The sequence below is a fragment of the Arvicola amphibius genome, chromosome 13, assembly GCF_903992535.2.
Source record: "Arvicola amphibius chromosome 13, mArvAmp1.2, whole genome shotgun sequence".
NCBI classification, from domain to species: Eukaryota; Metazoa; Chordata; class Mammalia; order Rodentia; family Cricetidae; genus Arvicola; species Arvicola amphibius.
In genome coordinates this window covers 74522460-74540891 of record NC_052059.1, presented here as the reverse complement: position 1 = coordinate 74540891, position 18432 = coordinate 74522460, and the positions used below count along the sequence as shown (strand labels likewise).

General features: G+C 42.4%; 1 protein-coding gene across 1 annotated transcript in view; it reads left to right on the top strand.

Moving 5' to 3' along the window:
- Positions 1-18432, top strand: part of Kcnma1 (potassium calcium-activated channel subfamily M alpha 1) — a 719714-nt gene that overhangs the window by 561415 nt on the left and 139867 nt on the right. The window contains 1 exon segment of the mRNA XM_042054118.1: positions 9918-9986. Within this exon segment, the coding sequence (XP_041910052.1) occupies positions 9918-9986 (69 nt within the window).

Genomic DNA, 18432 nt, shown 5'->3' with positions numbered 1-18432 from the left:
CATTCAGGCAAATCATAGACTTGCAGGTGGTCACATCTTTTAAGCTTTATGTTAAGCTCTGAACCTTTGGGAGCTGGAGAGGTGGCTCAGGCTAGGCCGAGAATGCTTGCTCCTCTTGCAGAAGACCAGAGTTCAGTTCTCAGCACCCACTAGGGCAGCTCAGAACCATCTTTAAATCCAGCTCCAGGGAGTCTCATGCCTGCTTCTTTCTTGGTAGTTACTCACACCCACACGCCTACACATACACACATGTGCGCGCACACACAAACAAATTTTTAAAAAGATCAGGAATTTTGCATTAACTTTGTTTTTTGCAGCAGCTTGGATTGTGACACCAGCATCCACTTGCTTCCCTTTCTTTGTGCTCTTATCCTTCCTAATTAAGTGCTTGTGAAGGCGGGGCTGGCCAGTGTCAAGCCTACAGGAAGGCTAAGGTTGTGAAGCTACATTTCCCTTACAGGATCTTATTCTTGAGTGGTTCACACAACATGACACTACAATGCATAGACTGAAGTCACAGGAGTGCGGTCAGGTCCCCAGGTCAGCCACAGTCTGCATTAACATTCTTCCTGTCTGTGTACTTTTCCTGTGATCTTATCAGATGTCTGACCTTAGACTTGGTGCAAGTTATGAGAATCCTCATCTCTCAGTACATGTTACTGATCTAGCCTATCTCTCAATTCTGCATCCTCCTCTGCCCCCAATCCCATCAAATGTAAACAGGAAAAAAGGGAAGGAGGGAAGGACGGAGGGCAGACACTGTAGCAGTTCCAGTTTATTTTTACTTTTATTGATTAGTAAATTCTCCAGTTATTAGTCACAAGTCACTAGGACAAAAATGTAATGAATTAAAATATTTTCACCAGTGTGTTTAGCTTGTTGCCTTAGATTTTTTTCTTTTATCTTAATTGATTTTTATTGAGCTCTACATTTATCTTTGCTTCCCTTCCTTCCTCTCCCCCCGCCTACTCTCTCCCATGGTCCCCATACTCCCAATTTACTCAAGAGATCTTGTCCTTTTCTACTACCTATGTGGATTAGATTAATGTATGTCTCTCTTAGGGTCCTCATTGCTGTCTAGGTTCTCTAGGATTGTGAATTGTAAGCTGGTTTTCTTTGCTTTATGTCTAAAACCACTTATGAATGAGTACATTTAATACTTGTTTTTCTAGGTCTAGTTACCTCACTTAATATGATGTTTTCTAGCTCCATCCTTTTGTCTGAAAATTTCAAGATGTCATTATTTTTTTTCCAAGCTGTGTAGTACTTCACTGTGTAAATGTACCACATTTTCTTTATCCATTCTTCAGTCGAGGAACATTTAGGTTGTTTCCAGGTTCTGGCTTTGACCAGCAATGCTGCTATGAGCATAGCTGAGCACGTTTTTGTGGTACAATTGAGCATCCTTTGAGTATATACCCAAAATTGGTATTGTTGGTTCTTGAGGAAGGTTGTTTGCTAATTTTCTGAGAAATCGCTATCCTGATATCCAAAGGGGCTGTACCAGCTTGCATTCCCACCAGCAATGCAGGAGTGTTCCCCTTACCCCCACATCCTCTTCAGAATAAGTTGCCATCAGTGTTTTTGATCTTGTTGTTGCCTTAGATTTGATTAACTATGAAACATGGAAACTTAATAATAAATTCTTTTGAATACCAAGTAAAGACTTTGTTTTCCCTTTAGTGCTGTCTTCAGAGTTTGAGTTGGACTGAGGGAGCTAATGTCCATCCTAAGGAAGCTGTAGTGCTCGCATGTGCTTGCTGAATGTGCAGCTGGAATGCAGGCGTTATGCTCTTGGAGAGTCTTCCTGTGGACGAAGGGAGGACTCCTGGAAAAGATGCCTTTTTATATCAGCTGATCCTCTAAGAAACTTGAGTTCAGAAGAGGGTCAAGGTCAAGTACCAGGAATCAGAAAAACTTGATCATGCAGTACCATAGGGAGCTTTCTCCATACACATGCTCCGTTGAGGTTTCCTAACGAGAACCCTGTAGATGCAAGGAAGGGCACATCTGTTACACTGTGATATGTGATGCTTTGAGGGGCAATAGTGATAGTAGTTTCATTGTGAGAGCCAGCAAAGGTGAAGATGCCCAGGTAGGAGGGGTGTGAGAAGAAGATAGGGTGGGCAGAGCGACCCAGAAGTAAGTAGATTCAGCAATCAGATTGGCAAGAACACAGAGTTCCAGGTCTCATAGTCTCACAGCGAACCTATTAGTCAGTCATTCATCACTTGCAAAATATAAAAGCTTAATTGTACGAGGTTTTACAGCTCAAAAGGGAGGAGGACAAGAGGTGTATTTAAAATACGTGTCTCCTGGTCGCTCAGCAGCTGATGGAGGTGCTGAGCGTTTAGTACCCGTGTAACTTGAGGGCAGCAGCAGGCAGTGTGCAAGGGTCGTCAGGCCCAAGCCCAGCTGCAAAGTGTGGAGACACTGTACTGGCTTCAGGCAACGGAGAAGACTCCGGGGAGAAAGACTCTAATTTTCTCACGTATCCACCTGCCTCCGTGTGCCTGGAATTCAGAAAACTGGACTCTTCCCATGTCATCTTGCAAGGACAGATCTTTCAAAGGAAGCCACATGAGGAAAGTTAAGATTGGCACAGCTCAGACAGAGGAGGACAGAGACGTGCCTCTTGCCCAGTTGAGTTCTCTGATTCCATTGATTGTGTATAAAAGATCTTCCTCTCTCAATGTAAATAAGGAGGCCAGACAAGCCCACTTGTTCCATGGTAGACTCCTGTAGCCTGACGCCAGAAAGACACGTGCCTGCAGAACTTATGTAAAAACTTAAGTTGCATCTTTAAAAAGTATGTGTTTTCTGCTGGGCAGTGGTGGCCCATGCCTTTAATTCCAATACTCGGGACTCAGAGGCAGGTGGATCTCTGTGTTTGAGACCAGCCTGGTCTACAGAGCGAGTTCCAGAACAGCTAAGGCCACACAGAGAAACCCTGTCTCAGAAAAAAAAAAGCTCAGAGATGGTTCTATTTAGTTTCTTATGTTGGGAGTTTTGTTAGGACTGAACACATATGAACTTGTATGATATGAGTGTAATAACTACTCCTGCTTCAGGAACTTACAAGGTGGCAAGTAGTTCTTTCTGTACCAGTAGTTAAACCACTAGCAATAGGCTCCACTAAAACCCTCAAGCAAGGTTTTAGAGGCTGATATAGATTCAGACTTCTAGACGGGGGTTGGAGAGGAGAGGGAAAGCCAATCATTGGGCAGGAGATTCAGTTAGAACTGGAGTGGCTGCTAGGGTCTCACCTGGCTGCTGGGTGTTGAGAGGAAGCACACACCCTATGGTGTGTGTCTCAGGGAAGAATAACAGTCAAACTTCCCCCAAAGGGCATTTGCTAGTACTAAAAGTACTAACTGCCCACCTTAGAGAATTAAATTAATTTGACGCTTAAATGACTTAGGATCTTCTAGGGAGGAAAGACTGTGTGTGTGTGTGTGTGTGTGTGTGTGTGTGTGTGTGTGTGTGTGTGTGTGTGTGATGCATGGATGTACACATATTTGAGAGTAGATGTATTCTGAAACCTTCCCCATTTATCCTTATCATAGCTATGAAGAAATGAGGTCTAGCATCATCCCCTCTAACAACCCAAATCCCTTCTATTTTCTTGGTGTTCAGTTTCACAAGTCTTTAATATATATACATATATATTATTTATATATAGTGTATGTTATATATTAGACATTCTCATCTCCAGAAGCTATTTTTTCCAATTAAGGTTGAGTATGCTTATTTTCCCTCTAGCTCCTCGATCCTAACACCCCTGTTTCCCAGTCCACAGTATTTGAATTGCTTCTAGTGTGATTATGGCAGTTATCCTGAAGTCCCGGGGCCTCTGGGCAGCTGGAGGGGAGCTGGCACTTTTGGGAGAAACTGGCTTTAGAAGGCTTGATGGATTTAGACAGTTTAGAAACTGTTTTTCTGTTGTCTGCCACTTTCCTGGTGGCAGAGTCCTTTGCTCTAAGCCCCAGCTTTGCATCCCCTTTGTAAGCACACTGGAAGGTGCAAACTCTATGACAGGTTTCCATGCTTAATTCACACCAGCAAGTAATCCTTCCAGTCAAGGGGACTGATTTAATGGGAGGGACAATTTATTTTTCTCTGGGTAGTTAGAGACAGCTGGACTCTAATTCTTAAGAGCCTTTGTTCAGGAACATCTGGGTTGAAAATGCTATAGTTAACAGATGATGCTGGCAATAAAAGGAAGGGGGCTTTGTATAATGGCATTGTCAGATTTGGTAGACCTCTACTTAATAATTATAAGGAAAGCAATCTAACTTGTTATTACAACACTTTTATTGCAGATTGCTGGTTAAAACCTTTTTGTGACAAGTGGCATTTTCCCCCTCTTGGAAGGGGAAAAAAGATCATTTCTATTTCCCTGTAATTTTTGCAAATAGTGACAACTTCCCACACTGGACATATTGGGAAATTTTATTTTAGAAGCCAAGAATTAGACTCTCACTAAATTATGGCTGGGTTTGTCTTGTTTACTATACTGTGAAGGCTTTCTGGCTTTTTTTTTTCTCTCTTGTTCTTTCACTAACCCTGATTGTGCTTTGTGATTCTATACCTGTTCTGTATACATAGTAATCCAACAAGCTGAGCAAAGCCAGAGGAATGAAGATCGTGCCTAGATAAGGCTGAGCCAGGAAGGAATGGGCACTGTGGCACAGTGGAGAAGGGGCAACCCTTGGGGGAGTCCCTTATAACTAAATAAAGGATGGCTCCAGTGTGACTACATTTGATTTGCAAAGGAATACTGAGAAGGCAGATTCTTTGAAGGAATACTATGTTGTTCAAACAGTATGGGCCAAGTTTGTGTTGGGCTTCACTGGGCTCTCTCTGCTCATATGAGCAGGAGCACCACACATTAAATAGAGACTGCATCTTACGGTTTTTTTTTTTTTTTTTTTTTTTTTTTTATGGAAAGCTATCTGAATGCAATGTCCATTCTACTTTACCAAATGAAAATAATTCGAGTTAGTATTCAACCAAAGGACATCAGTTTTGGATCATATGCAAACACATTCTTAGGCATGTGCCCTCCTGTAACACAGGATCTAGAAGAACCCAAGGATAAATGACTCTCTGTATCTTCAAATTAGATTTGCATCTTGGCCTAATGGTTGGAAGGCAAATGTTAGATTCCCAGAGCTTATCATGATTATTATCTATTATTATTTCCATTTGTGTCTTTCCCAGTCTGTTGGCATCTAATCTAACAAGCAAGACAAAAGGCATCTTATTTCAGGTTCCTGCGCTCACTTCCCACGCTCTGTTTGCTCTCTTTTTTTGTTTTCCTCTCCATTGTTCTAGCCTCTCCTATGAATCTCCTGTCTCTTCATCCAGTTTGCTTCATGCAGCCTTCATCAAAAGCTTGTTCTTTACACTCCCAGAATGCCAGGGAGGCAAACTTGTGCCCTATCTACTAGAGACGTTTAGCACATGGAGGGGGTGAGAATAAAATTACCTTGTTAGCTCCCCTTTTTGCTGATGTAGGCTGATTTCCACCCCCCCCCCCGACCTTTGATCACACTCCACACCTCTGTCATATCCTTAGACCAAAGGATGTTAGTGCTCTCTGTAGCAGGATCTAGCAAAAAAGTATGATTTGAACACTCAAAGTGAGCCATACTTCTCTTTGTGGGTTCATTGATGATTTGTCAGTGTGGTTTGCACATACCGAAAAGATACATGTTTGAGCAATACTTAAAACATAGATAAGTATAACGAGGCAGGTAGATGGGAGGGGGAAGCTGAGCAGTAGCAAGAAGTGGGCACTGGGGGACACTGGAGAAGCTGTGCCTCTCAAGGAGTTCCTTTTAGCTATATGAAAGAGGCTCCAGGACCACATTTGATTTACCAAGGAAAACTGAAAATCCAAATCTATTTTAAAATATGAAATTGCATGTTGGTGTCTGTTTCCAGTTTTTTTTTAAATTTATTTATTTATTACATATATAGTGTTCTGCTTGCATGTATACTTGCAGGCCAGAAGAGGGCACCAGCTCTCACTACAGAGATGGTTGTGAGCCACCATGTGGTTGCTGGGATTTGAACTCAGAACCTCTGGAAAAGCAGCCAGTGAGTGCTCGTAACCTCTGAGCCATCTCTCCAGTCCTGTTTCCAGTTTTTTAAGGAATACTGTGTGGTCAGACAGTATGGGCCAACTGCATGTTCAGCTCCCCTGGGTTTTCTCTGCTCATAGAGGAGTGGCAACACCATATATATTGCATGGAGACTATATCTCTACTTATTTATTTAATGCAGAAACCATTTGTCCTTGAGCTTGTGGATTTTCCCTCCTTGGACTTCAGTTAATCTTCTATATAAGAAGGGGATGAGGTGCTGAAGAGATGGCAGGTCTTCTGGAAGACCTGGGTCCCCAACACCCATATGACAGATCATAACCATCTGTCACGCAGAGCACAGGATTGCCTGGGTCAGATTGACCTCATTGCCTGAGGAAAGTCCTTGATTCTTAAACCCAGCAGGGTAAATGGCACTGTGGCAACTAAGAGTGAACACATTCACCCTACTGCATTTGAACCTTGTCTAAATGAGGCAATGAAATGTACACTTACCAGGAGCCGTTCTTCCTTTCCTGCCAGTAGGATTAAATCTATACAAGCAGTTAAGAGCTTTGATCCCACAAACTATGAAAGTCCTAAATAAAAAATGGCAGTTCTCCACAGGACACCAACAAACTAATTTGGAGTGATCAGTGCTGAGATCTGTAGTATGAGAGGAGCAGACCTGCTTTTCATCCCAGCTGCCTGGCTCCTGGCTGCCCCGAAATTATCACACAAAAGTTGTATTAATTAAATTTCTGCCTGGCCATTTAGCTCTAGCCTCTTATTGGCTAACTCTCACATCTTGATTCAACCCATTTCTAATGATCTGTATGTCACCACAAGGCTGTGGCTTACCAGGAAAAATTCAGCATGTCTGACCTGGCAGCTTCATGGCGGACGGCTCTCTCTGACTCTGCTTTCTTCCTCCCAGAATTCTGCTCTGTCTTCCTGCCTACCTGAGTTTGCCCTATCAACTAGGCCAAGGCAGTTTTTTTTTTTTTATTCAACCAATGAAAGCAACACATCCTACACCAAGATCAGATATTTTGGGCTACTATTTACATTCAATAGTGTGTGCTTTATCCAGTAATTTGCTTCAACAACTAATGCATATGTTTATATAATATTTTAACAAAAAAAAACCGATTTAAGGTCCAGAAAGAAAAGCAGCACAAGGAGTTAGTTGCATCCTGTGGAACATAAACTAAGACAATTTTCCTTGCGTTGGTGATACTTGGGTTGGTGCTTCATAACCACCTCATAGTCCAGGTCATTCGATTCCTGGCAGGAAGCAGAAAGCCTTCAAATCAATTGTAGGGAGAGCCCAGATACCCTCGTATGAAAGTGCTCCTCTGAAATCCGACTACCTGTGGATGCTAATACCAAGGAACCCGATCTCCCATGCAAGAAAAGCAATTGGTGTTATTCCCTAAAGAGAATGGGAGGCTCTCCCTGTGCACCAGCACTTTCCTTGCGAGCCACACATCTTTCTTCCTAACTTATCTTATTAAGTCAGTTCATCACTTGAAACCAACCACGGGGGCTGAGGGGTTGGCAAAGTGCACCCTGTGCAAACGTGAGGACCAACCCCCAGGATCCATGGAGAAAGGCAGGTGTGGGCATATACATTTGCAATCCGAGTGCTGGGGAGTATGACGGAGGGAGATCCCTGAAGCAGACTAACCAGACAGCCTGGAAGAATTGGTGATCTCCCATAAGAGACCTGTCTAAAAAAACAATGTCTGAGCAGCAATACTCAGGGTTGACCCCTGGCTTCCACAATGTGCACATGCACCCCTCACGTGCATGTATCCACACACAAAGTCACATCAACTGCATGTCTCTATTTCACTTAGAATAAGCAACATGTGCCTCGTTGGGACAAGCAGAGTCCTCATGACCTTTCACCCCACCTTGCTCTCTGACCCACTCATGGCTTGTCTTGACTTGCTCTTTCAATGCTGGCTCTGTAGGCTCTGTCTGGTTCTCAAACATTTAGACCATTTTTATGACTCAGAACTTTTGTTCTTGTCGTTTCTGTCCCCCAGAGATTCCTTTCTCCTTGCCCTCTTCTTCCTCCCCAGTGCTCTCTGAATCTTCAGGGTGGTCCTCTTGGACTATTACAAATTGACACACCCATTCCCACCATACTATTTATCCTCACAGGTGGTTTTATTTCTACATAGGATTTGTCAAGATCTAGAAATTTTTTATTGATTCACTTGTATGTTGGCTTAAAATTGTACTTTCCCTAAAAGCACACTTCACTGGAAGGGAAGATGTCTTTTCCTCTAGGTCAGTTAGACGCCTAATGCTTAAGCACTGGATGGGTTGTGTGGGCGTTTTGGGTCTTAACTTTACCAATCAAACAGCGTTAGAAACAGAAGGATGGGTCTCCCGTGGAGGAAGGTGGTAAGAAATAAGTAGAGCCACCAAGGAAGGCCTTAGCCTAGGACCTTAGACCTCATCCCCTTTACAATCCTAAAACTAAATAACCAGGGTTCATTTTTCATTATCATCACTTGAGTAATGCTTCATTATTTAATATCTTCTAAAATATATGATTTAATGCTTATTGTAGAAACATGTGATACATAATATATGTGGTTCATTTTTTCTTTATGTGAGCTCTTATCTCTTTAAGTAGTCAATGACCATCTTAATCTAAATTTTACTACATTATTTTCAGGTTTATATCTTATTCTTTGTGACTCTAACATCTTAAAACAGTTCTCAGAATTCATTTTGGATTTGGCAGCCTTACACCTTACTGTACCCTTCTTCATTTAACCTTTGCCTTTGAGTTTTCTACTCCACATGACTAGCACTACCTGAATCTCTTTATGCACAGCATGTTGTGACACCTCTTTTTATTTTATTGGAGTTGAGACACAGTGAGTAGGATTCATCTGTTTATGGAGGCCCTCCATGTTAGTGGCTCCGTTTGCTGTACACTGTGGAGGGAATTCTAAACACTTTGAAGACTTGTCTGTGGCCAAGGAGAGAATGGGAAGCAGCCACAGCCAGCGTAAACTTAGCTAGGTGCTAAATGACGTGGATGCAGGCAAAGTGCTGGCAAGGTTTGAAAAATAAAATCTATAAAGAGAGCAATAGCTAGAATATTGCTTGGAGCTGGTGATTAGACTTGTTGTGGCCTGAGAAAGTGGTTTGGAAGAGAAGAGAAGATACTGCGGTGCAGAGGGGGTACAAGAGTGAAGGTGGGGCGGCAGGAACAAGCCAACAGAGAACAGTCTGGTCTGCAGCCCAGAGCCCTGCGCAGAGGAGGTGAGGCAGCTTGGATGAAGCCAGGAGTGAGAAAGCTGTAGTCACGCGCTGGGCACTTAGATGGAGGTTAAGTATTATTACCGTCATTCCAAGCACATGGGGGGGGGGGGCTGCTCTGAACAACAATATGAGCCATTTGTACAAAAGGCCGAAGTGGAATCCAAATAACAGGTTGCACTGCTCCAAGTCTCTTCCTCCCGCTGCAGTTAACATTTTACTACCCGGCTGAGTAACTAATGAATCTGGCCGCTGTAAATCCCCAGGCACAAATCTCTGCTTGGGGTCTGTGTCTAGACATCCAGACCAGAGCCCAATTTGCACTTTGAACATCCAGTCTCTTATCACTTGTGGGAAATCAGCTTTAATGGGGAAGATGTGGAGGTGTCATTTTACTGACCCTGCCTTTGGCACCTGGGGGTAGACTGGGGGCTCCCTGGATAATGACTGTATTAGGGGACTGGAAGTTCCGTAAGGTGTTTGTTATGAGACTCTGCTATTCACAGTCATTGACTGGGAGGCCTCTCTGTCTCATTGCAGGCTGTGCTTTGTGAAGCTTAAACTCCTGATGATAGCCATTGAGTACAAGTCTGCCAACCGGGAGAGCAGGTAAGTTGACATTCATGTTTGAAGTGTCCATCCTGGGAGAGGTCCATCCACTTCCTCTTTATCGCTTTATGAATTATTTGCTTGGAACCCAGTGCAGCACCTCCAGAATCCTGAAAAACATTTTTAGACACTGCAGCTTCTATTTCGGACCAGCCTGTCACCCCATGCTCCATTGGGCACCCAGACATTTTTCTGGAAGACAGGAGAGAGTAGCTCCACCCACTATGCTATATCTATCCTTTACACAAGAAAGCAGGAACGGGAGGACTCTCTCGAAGTTCTTTTTACTGCTGTAAGCAAAAGGCAGGTGCCTCAGGCCTTCTTTCCAGCAGCCTATGGTAGAGTGGTAATGGGAGGGGCCAGCTCTCTCAATAGCCGATCTGCAAGCAGCCTATTGTGGACCATATGTGTTTCTCCCACTGCAGCCATAGCCAGGTGGCAGAATATCAGCTTCCTGTAAATTAGCCAGAAGAGAAGAGCTCTAAGGCAGGAGCTCTCATTATTTATTTATTTTTTACTTAATGATGTGCAAATCAGACCAGTGAGGGACAAGGTCTGGTTGAAATAGATAACACCCCAGTCGATACATGACCTTACTGCTGGTTGGTGGCAGCTCTGTATGAGCAGGAATCTGGTGGTGGTGGTGGGAGGTCCTAGGTGCCTCATTGATAATACAGATAATCTTGGATCCTCAATTCTTACTCATAGTTTGGGGAGAAAGACAGCTGGTTAAAAGATAGCCTGACTTTTGTTCTCTGAAATGATGTATCCAGGAGCCAGACCTGCTCTAGCGAGGCTTTTGCTCCTATATGTTCTCAGGGCCAGAAGGGCAGCCCACCCCAGCACACGTCCTCACAACTGAACAGAATGCAGGGCAACACTTAAAAAGTTCTACTAGCCTCATTCAAGGAGTTTTGTCAGTCTTGATAAATGACCACACACACACACACACACACACACACACACACACACACACATGCCTATTTCCAAATATGTGTCTGTGGCATAAACAGAAAGAACACTGGATCACAGGCAAGTGGATCCTCTGTTGTCCCTCCCCTTAACTGTCATGTCAGATTGTCCACAGCCAATCTGACCAAATGCTGAGTTACTTTGAAAATCCAAATCAACCAGATACCGGAAGAGAAAATGGTGGATTTGGTGTCCTTTCGTAGAACACTATGGTAGCAATTTTAAAACTATGCATGGAAGGATACATTTTTCTTTTCCTTGTTGGCAAAGGAAAGACTATTAAAAGTATTATTTGAGCCCAAGAGAGTCATGGCCATTTGTCTGTCAAGAGTTAAAGTGGGATTTGCTAGAAATACCATTAGCCCACCTTTATACTAGCCTTACCTGGATCCACATGTGTGGAGGAAGGACTGTGGGTCCTTGGATTTTTTTTGGAGGGTGGGGTATGATGTAAATGGCAATCTTTGTGGATCAGAGGACCTCTCCCTATCGCTTTTGTGCATCTCTCTCAAAAAAAAAAATAAAGAAAAGAAAGGAAGGAAGGAAGGAAGGAAGGAAGGAAGGAAGGAAGGAAGGAGGAAAAGCATCGCTGTGTAGGTGGTGTTGATGAGTATTTTCTGGAATGATCTCATGGCGGCACTGAGCCATGAGCATCAACCACTCAGCTCCCACTTATCACCCTTTGGTCCCAGGAAAGAGAGGTGCCACTAGAGCCAGGCACTATTCTAAGGAAACAGATTTCAGGTTCCAGGAAAACATAGCCTTCTCTTTGACAGGACCTCCCATTGATTCATAAACCTGAGCTGTTTCCAACAGAGCCATGTCTAGAGATATAGGTTGTAGATTTTGTTTTCCCTCCTAGTGCCCCCAGAAAAGGCAAAAAAAAAAAAAGAACTTGTCTGGCTTTGTATTGGCTTTTGTGTGCAGTTGCCAGCATTAATCCTCAGTGTGGCTTGGTCTCAGTGTGGAAGCACATGAGTGCTGTGGAAAAGGTGTGCTGGAGGGAACGTGGCTCATACCCAACAAAACACAAGATGTTCTCAACAGAGCGTCTAAGTTCAAAGCACATTTTTGTTTTTATATCTTGTGAGAGACCTGATCCTCATCCTCTCACATTTTTGTAATGGACAAGGTATGGAAATCTAGAGAAGCTGCTTCTCTTTCGTACTTCCTACCTCTGACCTATGTTTAGGTTCTTCTCTGTTGTTGGTTCCACCCATGACCCTGTTTCCGTGCTTTGCTGATAAACCTTGTTTTCACACGCATCCTTCAAATGATTTGAAACAAAGGTTTTATTCCTTCCTTCCTCCTGGTGTCAGTCAATTTATTATCAAATTGTTTGATTTGAAATTCTTTTCTTGTCGTTTTGCAGAAGCCGAAAGCGGTATGCATTCTTCGTTAACTTTCCTTCCAACCTCCACCCTCTGTGTTCACCCCTAACCACAGGACTAACCATTCGCCAAGAACTCAAGAAGAGAGATTATATATGTGTATATATAATCTCATTCCCTTGTCTAGCATATATATATATAGTATATCTATACATATATATATATATTTATACATATGTATCACCCGTCTCCCACTAGACTACATAAAAGTAGCCTGCTGCTGTCCTTGTTTGATTTGTTGATTCTTTTGGTTGATGCACTAACTTCTTTGCAGGAAAACTAAAATAAATAAGTAAAGAGGTAAACAGAAAGGCATAGATTGTCTTCAATCTTAGCACTAATGATGAAAACAAATCATATTCAACTTGAAAAGGAGATGGTTTCTCTCCAGCCCTCTGTGTCTGTTTCTGTATTGTCCTGATGTTGTCCTGGTATCCATCAGATGCGGGCGCCATTTTGTCTTCATCCCACATCCACATTCCCAGTGACCTTCTCGCCCCTCTGTTGAGTTTCCACTTTGTCGATCAGTTTCTGTCCTTTATCCACAATACAGAGACCAAGCCCTAGCACCTCTCCCTTTCCTCATTCTTGTTCGGGTTGATTTCATTTTGACTATCTAATTTCTTGAGCAGTTCTCAGTAGAGACTTAAAATAAATGCCAGCACTGAACTGCCCAGCTGTGTATTTATGTTCTACAGTAAGCACTGTTTGTTGGGACAAACTCATGGTTTTCTTTTGCCCCTTGTGTGTTTGGCACATTTCTTCTTAGGAAGTATCTCAGCTTTCAACATGTCACTTCATCCTGTTTTGCCACTGTTTTGTGTTGCATGAAGCATGACTAAATTATTATCAACGGTGTTTTTTAATTATTTGGGGTGATTGTTTTGTCGTTGTTACATTTTTCAGCATAGTTTTTCTACAAGGCATTCTCTAAGACAGTACTGTTGAAGAGACTGCGACAATGCCGACCTCTTCATGTTCCTCTCCGTGGTTGTAGTCACTGTCATGTGTTTGTGTTTATACTTGTGTGTTTGTGTTTTCTGGGATTCTTTCCAATGTCAGATCTTCTGTGATTTTTTTTTTAGTAGATGTGAATCAATGGAGGTGGCTTCCTGTCAGTTTGGTATTATTGATATGCTCCAACTGCGAGAAGTTATTGCAACACTATGCATCTTCAGAGGTCCACAGTGGTTGCACCTCTGCTGTTGGCTTCTGGCCTGGGGCCCTTTTACTTTGTGGTGAAGGCATGTTGTGATATGGGCATGACTTGTCTTAACGTGTACCAGAGAGTATGGCTTGCTCCCAGAACCACATGTCCAGTGTTATCTTTCCTAGATCAGCTCTCTAGCCTCTCCCATGTAGCTAGTCTTGTTATACTATAATATATGGAAATTTTACTTTTAAGATTATTGATGTGAACTTGGGCTAAATCATATATTGTCAATATTGTTGTGGACCACAGTGATGGTCATTTGAGTCTGACCAGCTGGGAGCAACCTTGATTATGGTGTCTCTGTATGTAAGTGAACTAGGCCTATGCATATTGAAGCATGGAATACACACCTGTGTCTTCTACACATATTCTAATGTAAATGCATGTGTCTAGTTGTGTGGGACTCCAGCAGCACTTATTGTAAAGCCCAGAAGAAATGGAAAGTTCCAGAGAAGTGATGAGGTTTGAGATTTGGGTTTTTTCTAAGCTATGTCGTAACACAACACAAACTGCAGTGCAGTTGAACTTCTTGAGAGGGGACAGAAATTGGTTCAAATCAAGTTCCTGCTGATAGTAATTGTACATGAACTTGAGTGATCAGAGAGACCTCTTCCCAGTGGTACAAGTCAGCAGGGTATAGCATGAACTGAGCTCCTCAGTGGTTCTGACCTGCTTACTCTGTTTAATGAAGTCCCATTAGCTTGCTAGAAACAACTATGATTATAGTGTTTCCAAGTATAAACTATACCTTCACAGAAGTGGTGATATTTTCTCAATTGCTTGGGGAATGGTACACGATGCCTCAACGGGGTGGATGGGGACAAAACTATACACACACACACACACACACATACACACACACACACACACACACACATACACACACACACGCAGTCTATTTGTCCATAGTGGATAAAAGTCTTCTTTAAGGTATCTGTTTCAGTTGAATTACTTAGTTATTGGCCATTTCCCCTAACAAAGGTAAGGATTAGGAGGACTGAAGGAAGGATTACTAAATAATTCTGCAGCTGTTGCACCTTAAGTATTAGAGAGAAGAAAAAGAATATTTCTCCCCACCTAGTCCTGTTTTTTTTCAATCTGCCGCAAGTTCAAGCATAAGATAGTTAATGTAGTGTCTCCCCTAGGGCCCTGATAAAAACATGCCCCCATTGGATAGAGCCCATTCCTTGTGGATGCGTTCTGGAATCAGAAACATGCATTTCAATTCTAAGTGAGTTTTGCTTTCAGTATTGAAACCAATTGCTCCAGCTGCCTAAGTGACTGTTTACATATTTGCGTATTTGTATATTTATACTTAATGCCTTTGGGAACTTAGCTTGGTGGCCAATCTACAAGAAGACTTGTGGTCACTCATTTGATCAGGCTCACTGACGAGAATTGCAGTAGTTGCTACTTTCATTTATTGGAGAGAAAAAGAGAAACTTGGAGAACTGAGGCCAACGACTAGGCTTTTCATTCATGCTACAGATCTAGAAAGTGCCTGTAGCATGTAGGACTCTTAAGTTCTACTGAGAAAAACTCAGAAGTAAACAAGGATCCTGTTTCTCAGTCTTCTAACTGGCAGTGATTTCTTACAGAAAGTGTGTGCTTTGCTCTTGTGAAAGGGTAGCAGACAAAGAATAAGCCTTGCTGCAGACCTAGAAAAAGCAATGAGCGAGAATTTTTGAAGATGGGACCACACGAGCCCTGTGCTGCCAGCTGTTACTAGGCATTTTCAATTGAAGTCAGCAAGGTCATGGGAAAAAAGGGGGATAATTTATATCTTCCTTGAAATGAGGAAATGTCTCTTTCTGCCAAGATGTCCTTGTTGGAATTCTGCTAATGGATGTGCAGGAAGAAAGGCCTCTCCCAATAGGAGACTTCTCTTGGAGATTTTCTTGATTCACTACATGACACATCTTGAGTTTTATCTCTGATAAGCTTATTACTTAAACAAAATTGGAGACAGAAAACTGATTAAAAGTGTTGCTTGTGGAGGAAGATGTTTGGCAGCCATAAGAACAAAACAAACTTGACATTGAATAGTCTCCTAAAAAGATCAGAGAAATTTGCCAAAAAACAAACACATACAAACAAAAAAGTTAATATTCCTAGTAAGTCAATAGCAAATTTTAAGTCTAGAAGGCATTTTGTAGGGAGAGGAAAAAGTTATCCTGCCCAGAATCCATATCTTTTTACATTTCTAAGAGGAAGAAGACTAGCATTTATTTAAATGTTTCTAGATTTGGAATGCAGGTAACAGTTATACGATCTGAAATACTAAAATCAGGAATCTATTTCTCCAAAGAGGCTGTGAAACTCACAAGTCACCTAGCAAACTTCCTATGTTGAGGGCCCCAGGAATCAGAGGCCTGTTCTTCACCACCCTTAGAGCTCAGTCTAGCCTGCAAAGCACAGAGCACCTGTGATTATGGAATTCTTATTTTTTTTCCTGGATGGGCTCATTCTTTTGACTCCCTCAAATGAACCCACTCAAGCCTGTCTTAGTCTAGCCTTTATAGCTGCCTCATACTTCATATGCATACAAGTCTAATGTTCTCACCCTGTCCACAGGGCACATGAGGGTATTTGGGGATCCCAAGAGCTCTGGGGACATGAGATGCTGTCTATCTCTTGCATATCACCATAAAACTCAAGGAATGGAGTGATTGTGTAGCCCAAGGTAAATTTGTAGTAACCCATTTCTAGATGTTGCCCAGAGACCACACCTTCACAAGGGTTCAGTTAGCAGTGAATACAAAATGGAGAGTAGGCCAGTGGAGGTGTGAGGGCTTCTTTACTCTGACATTTTAAGTCACCTTGCTTATATTTATAAAAATCAAAGATTAAGGACATAGTGTGTCCTTAATGCATAGACTATAGCCTTTATTCTCTTAGGAACATTGTCAGTCAGGTATTATACTCTACGTTTTATAGTTTAGGAGGGTGAGACCTAGCTTCCTTCAAAGCCAGGATCCAGTGGTTATGATGCATGCACCTAAGTGCTTCACTAACATTGATTGCTAGGGAAGATGAAGCTTGAGCACCAGGGTGATCCCCACCAGGACTGACTTGATTAAAAGATGCTTGAAGACTGCAGTAAACTACCTCGACCTGCATTCTCTAGACTGCAATACCTGATTTCACTGCAGGCCAATTCTTGTTCAGTCAGGGCAGATAAAGACCAGAGGAAAATGAAAAACCTCTCTGGATAGGAACCCTGAGATCACCACATTTCATAGTGACACAGTGGACTGGATCACTGTGGAACAGATAATGTGGCACGAAGCATGAGAGAAGGACGCACAGGTCTTTGGACATATATGTCTGACCAAGCCAACATGTGTTAAATTTTACCTTCTGTGTTCTGTTGTTCAAGTCATGATAGAACCCCACCCATCTAGCCAGCTCGGGAGCCCTTCCACTCCTATGTGGATTCTTATCAAAATAGAGGCTTCCCAAACTTTTGGGAATATACTTTTAAGACTCCAGAAGTGTGTGGGAATTTTTTAAATAGAAGTTCTCATACATTATTCTATCGTGTATAGTTTTTAATTCTATAACTTCATCACAGAGGATATTTTTGATAAGAAGCACAGAGTTCCAGTCCATCAAGCCAGGAGACCTCTGATGGAATGCAATATAAAAATATAATATATTTGTATAAATATAAAAAATATAAAATATTAAAAAACTTGGATATTTTTATGAGAATGACATGGTAGCAGTAAGCATAATCAAAGGAATCAAACTGTCTAGACATTATCTTCTTTGACAAAAGGCTGTTGTTAATCCTAATGCACCTCTCATAGGGAAAAGCAGTTGAGGTCTTGGTAGGTTTAGGAACTTACCCCAAATTACCACTTCAGTGCTAGAATATTAAGCCAATTTCTGATTGCAGAGGCATTCACACAGGAACTGCCTTTCAGGAAAACAAGGCAAAGATTGTACACAATCTAGAACCCTGTGATCCTAAAATGCCTTACTTAGTTGGTATTGAAAAGGAAATATAAACTATACAGTCTCACATGCACCTTAATAAGCTCATTTTTTTTACATTCATTTAACTGCAAAAATGTGTATAATCTCTAACACCTTTGCCTCGTGACTGTGGTAAATCAGAAGGTTTGTGATATGGGTGGGGGAATTGGCAGAGGGGTCATGATAAGGTCTCTTTGGGAAACTTCTGCCTTCTGCAGTGTGTCCTTAGTGCGGACCGCAGGCCCATTAGGATGGACTGATGAGATGTGCTGTGCAAGGAGCACCACTGCTGCTGGTAGTTCTGGGGCAGAGCAGTCGCCTCTTCATTCTCTCTCATTATTTAGTGTTAACAGCAGCCATGGCAATGGCACAAGCCCCGCTTTCTGCTGTCAGGTCTTGTAGGTAATGGTAGGTGCTGTTCGCAGCTACGAACAGAGTAACCTCAGGGTGATGATCTGATCAGAATTATACCAACAGTGCAGAAGTTGACCTGGGCTCTCCCTGTTTTGCTGCAGAGAGAGAGCTACTTTGACAACACTATCTCCTGGATCTTACCACTATACAAAGATCACATGTTAATTTCTCCCCTCCCCCATTTGTTTTGGGCAGCTGGGGGGCTTCAGTTAACCTGAGCCCAAACCTCTCTTGATTTAATCGCCAGCTTTTCCCATCAAATAAATAGTGCTATTGTCTTTTGCTTCCTCCCAAGTCGCTAACTTCTACACCTATTAAACACAATGTCTCATCATTATTTCTGCATAGGACAGCCCAGTACTCTGCTTTTCATCAGCAGAAACTTGCTTGTTTCTCCCATTTATTGGATTGGGATCCTTTTATCTCTATGCCACCCCAAACATAACTTGGCCAGCTTGTCCGTTTCTAGCACTTA